A 9,132-nucleotide genomic window follows, 5' to 3' on the forward strand; every position below is an offset into this window, starting at 1 on the left:
TTGGAGAGGTAAGACCACATGATCTACTACTACTACTAACCACCACTACTACTACCTACCACTACTCTTGATGAGGTCAATTAATTAATACTTTTTTATATGATGTGAGAGTATTTGTATTAAATATCCCATATATACATCACTGCTACCTCTCATGTTTATGTATATCTATATCCACTGTATAATACTTAGTTCAGTACTATATATGTACTGTAATTATAATATTCAGTAATCTATATATCTACTGCTATAATACTATTCAGTATCTATATATCGTACCGGTATATATATTCCAGTATCTATATATTAACTGTTATAAAATGTCAGTATCTATACTATTCAGTATCTATATATGTACTGTATTATAATATTCAGTATCTATATATCTACTGTATAATACTATTCAGTATCTACAGTGCATTCAGAAAGTATTCAGACCCCTTGATTTTCCACATTTTGTTACTTTACAGCCTTATTCTAAAATTGATTAAATTGTTTTTTTCCTCAATCTACAAACACAATACATCACCATGACATCACAATACCCCATAATGACAAACCAAAAACAGGTTTTTAGACATTTTTGCACATTTGATAAAAATGTAAAAAACATATCACGTTTACATAGTTATTCAGACCCTTTACTGAGTACTTTGTTAAAGCTTTGCCAGCGATTACAGCTTGGTTTCATCAGACCAGAGAATCTTGTTTTTTATGGTCTGAAAATCTTTAGGTGCCTTTTGGCAAACTCTGAGAGGACTGTCATGTACTTTTTACTGTGGTCTGAATATGTAAATAAGGTATTACTTAAAAATGAATAATACATTTGCAAAAATTCCAAACCTGTTTTCGCTTTGTGATTATGGGGTAATGTGTGTAGATTTAAAATGTTTAAATCCATTTTAGGATCATGTGGAAGAAGTCAAGGGGTCTGAATACTTTCCGAATGCACTATATAATACTATTAAGTATACAGTACTAGTCAAAAGATTGGACACCTTCTCATTCCAGGGTTTTTCTTTATTTTTACTATTTTCTACATTGTAGAATAATAGTGAAGACATCAAAACTATAAAATAACACATATGGAATCATGTAGTAACCAAAACAGTGTTAAACAAATCTAAATAATATTTTAGATTCTTCAAAGTAGCCACCCTGGAATGAGAAGGTGTCCGAACTTTCTGAATATCTCCGTGTCCAGTATGAAGGAGGTTACATGTAGTTTCGTGAGCCAACGCTAACTAGCATCACCCGTATACTCCCAGGCAATGTGCTATTTACATCTAACTTCCTTTTATACTGGACACGGAGACATACAAATGTTATCCGAGAGTTCATCGGACTCTGGGAAAGTAGATAAAGGGCCTCATTGCCAAAATCCCAAGTATCACTTTAACCTTAGGAGTCTCTGTTGGGTGTTTAATGCTATTATTCATGCTAAGATACATTCCACACTTCCAGCAGCCCCAGGCGTACGCGTGTGAGGAGAGTGGTTGCTCCTGACGCCAGTCACACATTAGCCAGGCCATCAGCAGTCCTCGTGACGTAGTGATCTGGATCTGAGAGGAATTAATTAGTCACCATTGTTTTAATCAGGGTCTGGGCTGAGTCACATTATTCAACTGACTAAAGCAGTCTATTCATGTACTAATTGGTACATTCCACAGCAGAATAGCCCAGAAATATTTTTTGGTATAGCAGATTGTTCTGGCAATTCTCACATAGAATCTGTGAGGAAGGTTCTTTTGACATTTTTATCACAAACTATTTTTGAGGGAATTGTTAATTTTAGGCTCTTTTTAAACCTATACATGCCTCCTGTAAGACCCTATGACCCTTGAACCGTACATGATACAGACAACATCTTGGAGTCAATATACTCATTATAGTGTCCTCTCAAATATGGAGTACATCTAGATTCAGAAATAAATGTTACCACATTTACTTTACCCAACATAACAAAAATATGAATATTAATTCAACAATATACTCTTCAAAGATGTCAAATTTCAGATTGGATTCTCTGGTACTTTAAGATATAACCCATTTTATACATAGAAATGTACATTTATAGGTCATTAACCAATCACATGATTGCACATTCAGCAAATCACCAGCAGAGGGAGTTCTTTTTGAATCCATTTTCCCATTCACTGTGTTAGTGGTGTTCATAAAATGTACCATAACTTAAATTATCAGAGAGCTCACTCTGGTAATGTGATGTATTTGTAGAGTATAAAGTTTCTTTTCAGATATTCATATGAATATTTAATGTTGAATAACTGAATGTAAAAAATAAATAATGTATTTCATAATCAAGACATACTCCATATGGCACACTATAAGGAGTATATTGACAACAAGATGTCTGTATCGTGTACAGATCATAAGGTCTTACAGGAGGCATATATACAGTAGGTCTAAAAAGGGCATAAAATGGCCACTTTCATCAGGATTTTCTCAAACATCATACGGAGAGAGTAGATGTACTGTTCTGATAAGGTAGTTAGACCTAGTTTGTAACCTGGTCCCAGATCTGTTAGAGCCAGCTCCTGTGGCTGTTGTTATGTCAAACAAACACGTGGTCGTAACAACGGCCAAAAGAGTTGGCTATAAACAAGTACAAACAGATCTGGGATCAGGCACGTGTGTTAGAGTTGCATTGTTTTCATGCTCTTGTTCCCTGTCCCTACAGCCCTGCTGGTCGGCTTCATCCTCACCATGGCCAACATGAGTTTCTTCTCCGCCCTGCTGGCTTTCTTCATCACCTCCTCCAAGCTGACACGCTGGAAAGAAGAGGTCAAGAAGAAGCTAGACTCTGACTATAAAGAAGGTAACGAGTTACAGCAGCTAGGGACCAGCAGCTAGACTCTGACTATAAACAAGGTAACGAGTTACAGCAGCTAGACCAGTCATAGCAGCTAGACCAGTAGCTAGACTAGCAGCTAGACCAGTAGCTAGACTAGCAGCTAGACCAGCAGCTAGACCAGTAGCTAGAACAGCAGCTAGACCAGTAGCTAGACCAGTAGCTAGACCAGCAGCTAGACTCTGACTATAAAGAAGGTAACGAGTTACAGCAGCTAGGCCTGCAGCTAGGCCTGCAGCTAGGCCAGCAGCTAGACCAGCAGCTAGACCAGCAGCTAGGCCAGCAGCTAGACCAGCAGCTAGGCCAGCAGCTAGGCCAGCAGCTAGGACCAGTAGCTAGACCAGCAGCTAGACCAGCAGCTAGACCAGCAGCTAGACCAGCAGCTAGGCCAGCAGCTAGACTCTGACTATAAAGAAGGTAACGAGTTACAGCAGCTAGACCAGCAGCTAGGCCAGCAGCTAGACCAGCAGCTAGGCCAGCAGCGTAGGCCAGCAGCTAGGCCAGCAGCTAGCCAGCAGCTAGACCAGCAGCTAGACCAGCAGCTAGGCCAGCAGCTAGACTCTGACTATAAAGAAGGTAACGAGTTACAGCAGCTAGACACAGCTAGGCCAGCAGCTAGACTCTGACTATAAAGAGGTAACGAGTTACAGCAGCTAGACCAGCAGCTAGGCCAGCAGCTAGGCCAGTAGCTAGACCAGTAGCTAGACCAGCAGCTAGACCAGCAGCTAGACCAGCAGCTAGACCAGCAGCTAGGCCAGCAGCTAGACTCTGACTATAAAGAATAACGAGTTACAGCAGCTAGACAGCAGCTAGACCAGCAGCTAGACCAGCTGCTAGACCAGCAGCTAGACCAGCAGCTAGACCAGCAGCTAGACCAGTAGATAGACCAGCAGCTAGACCAGTACTAGACAGCAGCTAGACTCTGACTATAAAGAAGTAACGAGTTACAGCAGCTAGGCCAGCAGCTAGGCCAGTAGCTAGACCAGCAGCTAGACCAGCAGCTAGACCAGCAGCTAGACCAGCAGCTAGGCAGTAGCTAGACTAGCAGCTAGGCCAGTAGCTAGACAGTAGCTAGACCAGCAGCTAGACTCTGACTATAAAGAAGGTAACGAGTTACAGCAGCTAGACCAGCAGCTAGGCCAGCAGCTAGGCGAGCAGCTAGACCAGCAGCTAGACAGCAGCTAGACCAGTAGCTAGACCAGCAGCTAGGCCAGCAGCTAGGCCAGCAGCTAGGCCAGCAGCTAGGCCAGCAGCTAGGCCAGCAGCTAGCCAGTAGCTAGGCTAGCAGCTAGGCCAGCAGCTAGACTAAATGACTCTCTAGAGACATTCAGTCCACACCCAGTCAGGCCACACTCCAGTAAGCAACAGCCTGCTACTGGATGGCTTAGTCTGCCTCAGTCAGTGATATGTGTTTTTTAAACATACAAACACCCGCGTAAGTCATTTGATCTTAAAGGGATAGTTCACCTTTTTTGAAGTGTAGCTTATTTAACAAGAAACCCACCCCAGGGAAGTCAAAAGGAAGTGAAACATTTTGGAGGTGAACTATCATTTTAACGTGTGTCCCCTTTGCCCTCCAGGTGGTCAGAGGAACTGGATACAGGTGTTCTGTAACGGTGTGTCCCCACAGAGCTGGCCCTGCTATAATAGATCAGGGTCAATCAATCAATTCATTATATATTTGAATACATATAACAGCTGCCTCAGCCAAGTGAGCCAACCTTACATCTATCACTCATCTGAGGTTATTTCCATTGTGTGGTCCTGGTTCTAATCAGGTGGGTCCAGGGGAGATGCCGGTGGACTTTGGGAAGCAGTACTCAGCCTCCTGGATGTGTCTGTCTCTGCTGGGGCCTTGGCTTGCTCTACGGGGGACACCTGGGCATAGAGGTGGGGCCCGTCCTCAGTCAGACCAAACCCCGCCTCATCACCTCCTGGAGAGAGGTCCCTACAGGTACACACTCACCTGGGCATCAGAGGTGAGGCCCTTCCTCAGTCAGACCAAACCCAGGGTCATCACCTACGTAAAGGGCATAGAGTGTGTGTGTGTACACTACCATTCAAAAGTTTGGGGTCACTTAGAAATGTCCTTGTTAAAAAAAAAAGAAAAAAGAAATGGTCCATTTAAAATAACATCAAATTGATCAGAAATACAGTGTAGACATTGTTAATGTTGTAAATTACTATTGTAGCTGGAAACGGCTGATTTAAAAATATATATATAATAATAATCATAATGAATATCTACATAGGCGTACATAGGCCCATTATCAGCAACCATCACTCCTGTGTTCCAATGGCACGTTGTGTTAGTGAATCCAAGTTTATAATTTTAAAAGGCTAATTGATCATTAGAAAACTATTTTGCAATTATGTTAGCACAGCTGAAAACTGTGTGCTGATTTTAAAGAAGCAATACAACTGGCCTTCTTTAGACTAGTGTAGTATCTGGAGCATCAGCATTTTGTGGAGTATTAAGGACTCAAAATGGCCAGAAACAAAGACCTTTCTTCTGAAACTCTTCATTCTATTCTTGTTCTGAGAAATTAAGGCTATTGCATGCGAGAAATTGCCAACAAACGGAAGATCTCGTACAACGCTGTGTACTCCTCCCTTCACAGAGCAGCGCAAACTGGCTCTAACCAGAATAGAAAGAGGAGTGGGAGGCCCCGGTGCACAACTGAGCAAGAGGACAAGTACATTAGTGTGTCTAGTTTGAGAAACYGACGCCTCACAAGTCCTCAACTGGCAGCTTCATTAAATAGTACCTGCAAAACACCAGTCTCAACGTCAACAGTGAAGAGGCAACCCCGGGATGCTGGCCTTCTAGGCAGAGTTGCAAAGAAAAAGCCATATCTCAGACTGGCCAAAGAAATAAAAGATTAAGATGGGCAAAATAACACAATCTTATTCTTTTATTTCTTTGGCCAGTCTGAGATACGCCTATGTAGATATTCCATTAAAAATCAGCCGTTTCCAGCAACAATAGTCATTTACAACATTAACGATGTCTACACTGTATTTCTGATCAATTTTATGTTATTTTAATGGACAATTTTTTTTTGCTTTTCTTTCAAAAACAAGGACCTTTCTAAGTGACCCCAAACTTTTGAAAGGTAGTGTATGTATGTATGTATGAATGCCAGTCAAAAATGTGGACACCTACTCATTCCAGGGTTTTCTTTATTTTTACTGTTTTCTACAATTTAGAATAAGTGAAGACAAACTATGAAATAACACACAAGGAATCATGTGGTGTTAAACAAATGAAAATATATTTTATATTTTAGATTCTTCAAAGTAGCCACACTTTGCTTTGATGACAGCTTTGCACATTCTTGGCATTCTCTCAACCAGCTCCATGAGGTAGTCACCTGGAATGCATTTCAATTACCAGGTGTCCCTTGTTAATTTGTGGAATTTCTTTCCTTCTTAATGCGTTTGAGCCAATCAGTTGTGTTGTGAAAAGGAAGATAGCCCTAGTATACAGAAGATAGTCCTATTTGATATAAGACCAAGTCCATATTATGGCAGGAACAGCTCAAATAAGCGAAGAGAAACAACAGTCCATCATTACTTTAAGACATGAAGGTCAGTCAATTCTTGAAAATGTCAAGAGTTGGAAAGTTTCTTCAAGTGCAGTCGCAAAAACCATCAAGCGTTATGATGAAACTGGGTCTCATGAGGACCGCCACAGGAAAGGAAGATCCAGAGTTACCTCTGCTGCAGAGGATAAGTTCATTAGAGTTACCAGCCTCAGATTGCAGCCCAAATAAATGCTTCACAGAGTTCAAATAACAGACACATCTCAACATCAACTGTTCAGAGGAGACTGTGTGAATCAGGCCTTCATGGTTGAATTGCTGCAAAGAAACCACTACTAAAGGACACCAATAAGAAGAAGAGACTTGCTTGGGCCAAGAAATACGATCAATGGACATTAGACCGGTCGAAATCTGTTCTTTGGTCTAAAGAGTCCAAATTTAAGATGTTTGGTTCCAACCGCCGTGTCTTTGTGAGACGCAGAGTAGGTGAACAGATGATCTTTGTATCTGTGGTTCCCACCGTGAAGCATGGAGGAGGTGGTGTGGGGGTGCTTTGCTATTTATTTGGAATTCAAGGCACACATAACCAGCATGGCTACCACAGCATTCTGCAGCGATACGCCATCCCATCTGGTTTGCGCTTAGTGGGACTAACATTTTGTTTTTCAACAGGATAATGAGCCAAAACACACTTCCAGGCTGTGTAAGGGCTTTTTGACCAAGAAGGAGAGTGATGGAGTGCTGCATCAGATGACCTTGCCTCCACAATCATCTGACCTCAACCCAAATGAGATGGTTTGGGATGAGTTGGACCGCAGAGTGGAAAAGGAAAAAGAGTGGAATAGCAGCCAACAAGTGCTCAGCATATGTGGGAACTCCTTCAAGACTGTTGGAAAATCATTCCTCATGAAGCTGGTTGAGAGAATGCCAAGAGTGTGCAAAGCTTTCAAAGCAAATGGTGGCTGCTTTGAAGAATATAAAATATACTACATGATTCCATATGTGTTATTTCAGAATTTGTCTTCACTATTGTTTTACAATGTAGAGTAGGTAAAAAATGTAAAGTAGTAAAAAATGAAGAAAAACCTTGGAATGAGTAGGTGTCAACTTTTGACTGGTACTGATATATAGAGAGAGAGTTCAGTTCAACCTGGTGAGGTCTGTCAGTGGGCAGGTTGGTCACGCCTGTGAGGTCTGTATGTGGGTGGTGTTATATAGTGATGCAAGCCCGGCTAGCTCAGTCGGTAGAGCATGAGACTCTTAATCTCAGGGTCGTGGGTTCGAGCCCCACGTTGGGCGCTGACCTTTTGATTTGAAATCCTTTCTTCTGATAAATGTGTGAGCAAATCAAATTTTATTTGTGTATATACATACATACATATATATTATGATACACAGTACCAGTCAAAAGTTGACTCACCTACTCTGTCAAGGGTTTATTTTTAATACATTTGGAACAATTTCTACATACCTGTTTTCACTTTGTCATTATGGGGTATTATGTGTAGATTGCTGAGGATTTTTTATTTAATCCATTTTAGAATAACGCTGTAACGTAACAAAATGTGGAAAAAACTGAGGGGTCTGAAATCTTTTTGAAGGCACTTGTATATAAGTAACGAGTAATAACTAAACTAATGTTTTTAATGGTGTTATTGTGCTCTGTAATGGTGCGTTGTCGTATCACAAGTGAAAGTTCAGGGTATAGGACAGGATCAGAGGTCATGTCATGCTACCATGAGGCTTGTTAACAGGAAGTTAAAGGATTTATGCATATTCATGCTACGTCTGGCAGGCTCTGTCTCTCTACAGGGGGGATCATGAGACCTTTTAGACCATGGCTTTCAGCCCCACACTATGTCTAAGTCCAAATGGCACAAATACCCTGGTCAAAAGTAGTACACTATATAGGGAATAGGGTGCCATTTGAGTTGCAGACTGTATGTAGAAAGAAGGTAATTATGTTTGAGAGTTGTTACTGTCTTTAGACTAGTCATTTACCAACCTGCTCTGAGAGTTATTACATGTTGGGCTGGTGTGTTATTTACCGACCTGGTCTGACAGTTATTACATGTTGGTCTGGTGTGTTATTTACCAACCTGGTCTGACAGTTATTACATGTTGGTCTGGTGTGTTATTTACCAACCTGGTCTGACAGTTGTGTTATTTTGGGATGTTGTGGATTGTGTCTCCAAGCCCGGCTAGCTCAGTCGGTAGAGCATGAGACTCTTAATCTCAGGGTCGTGGGTTCGAGCCCCACGTTGGGCGCTGACCTTTTGATTGGGATACCATTGATCCTCAGAGGCTTGGGGCCAGTTTCCTGGATACAGATTATAGTCCTCGACTGAAAAGCACTACCTATGAACAATATCAAATGGACATGTTTTTTAGACTAGGACTTAATGGGTATCTGGGAAACCAGCCATAGATGTATAGTGGTTAATACACATGCAACATAAATGACCAGTATTTGTTGACTGTGTAGCTTCATCACCCGAGGGATAAGTACTAGGGTGATGAAATAGAGGACTGGTGAAATCCAAGAGGCAGGGTTGGTTCACGCCCTGTGAGGTCAGTCAGTGGGCAGGGTTGGTTCAGACCCTGTGAGGTCTGTATGTGGGTGGTGTCATATAGTGATGCAAGCCCGGCTAGCTCAGTCGGTAGAGCATGAGACTCTTAATCTCAGGGTCGTGGGTTCGAGCCCCACGTTGGGCGCTG

At 41.7% G+C, this 9,132-nt stretch overlaps 1 protein-coding gene and 3 non-coding genes across 7 annotated transcripts; all 4 read left to right on the forward strand.

Annotated features, from left to right (window-relative positions):
• The first annotated feature begins 396 nt into the window (after positions 1–396).
• tmem19 (transmembrane protein 19) lies at positions 397–9,126 on the forward strand. 4 transcript variants are annotated; one of them, XR_011479290.1, is made up of 5 exons: positions 397–2,836; positions 4,450–4,525; positions 4,648–4,848; positions 7,087–8,985; positions 9,023–9,126. XR_011479290.1 is itself a non-coding variant. In XM_070442371.1 (4 exons), exons 1-4 carry the CDS (start codon positions 2,674–2,676, stop codon positions 7,130–7,132), a joined length of 486 nt encoding a protein of 161 aa, XP_070298472.1. In that variant the 5' UTR covers positions 2,289–2,673; the 3' UTR covers positions 7,133–8,066. The 4 variants fall into 4 exon arrangements, 2 of the variants coding, with proteins under 2 accessions (XP_070298472.1, XP_070298473.1); XR_011479289.1 differs by having other exon boundaries at positions 2,262–2,836; positions 7,087–7,588; positions 8,965–9,126; XM_070442371.1 differs by lacking the exon at positions 9,023–9,126 and having other exon boundaries at positions 2,289–2,836; positions 7,087–8,066.
• trnak-cuu (transfer RNA lysine (anticodon CUU)) lies at positions 7,641–7,713 on the forward strand. The gene has a single exon. It is a non-coding gene; the product is annotated as a tRNA-Lys (tRNA).
• trnak-cuu (transfer RNA lysine (anticodon CUU)) lies at positions 8,610–8,682 on the forward strand. The gene has a single exon. It is a non-coding gene; the product is annotated as a tRNA-Lys (tRNA).
• On the forward strand, positions 9,057–9,129 carry trnak-cuu (transfer RNA lysine (anticodon CUU)). Its single transcript has one exon. It is a non-coding gene; the product is annotated as a tRNA-Lys (tRNA).
• The last annotated feature ends 3 nt before the right edge of the window (positions 9,130–9,132 follow it).

Source organism: Salvelinus sp. IW2-2015, unplaced genomic scaffold, assembly GCF_002910315.2.
Source record: "Salvelinus sp. IW2-2015 unplaced genomic scaffold, ASM291031v2 Un_scaffold8470, whole genome shotgun sequence".
Lineage (NCBI taxonomy): Eukaryota > Metazoa > Chordata > Actinopteri > Salmoniformes > Salmonidae > Salvelinus > Salvelinus sp. IW2-2015.

Coding starts and splice junctions, on each gene's coding strand:
- tmem19 (XM_070442371.1), top strand. CDS start 2,674: ATGCTCTTGTTCCCTGTCCCTACAGCCCTGCTGGTCGGCTTCATCCTC. Junction 2,837..4,449: donor AGACTCTGACTATAAAGAAG/GTAACGAGTTAC, acceptor TTTGCCCTCCAG/GTGGTCAGAGGAACTGGATA. Junction 4,849..7,086: donor CACTCACCTGGGCATCAGAG/GTGAGGCCCTTC, acceptor GTTTTTCAACAG/GATAATGAGCCAAAACACAC.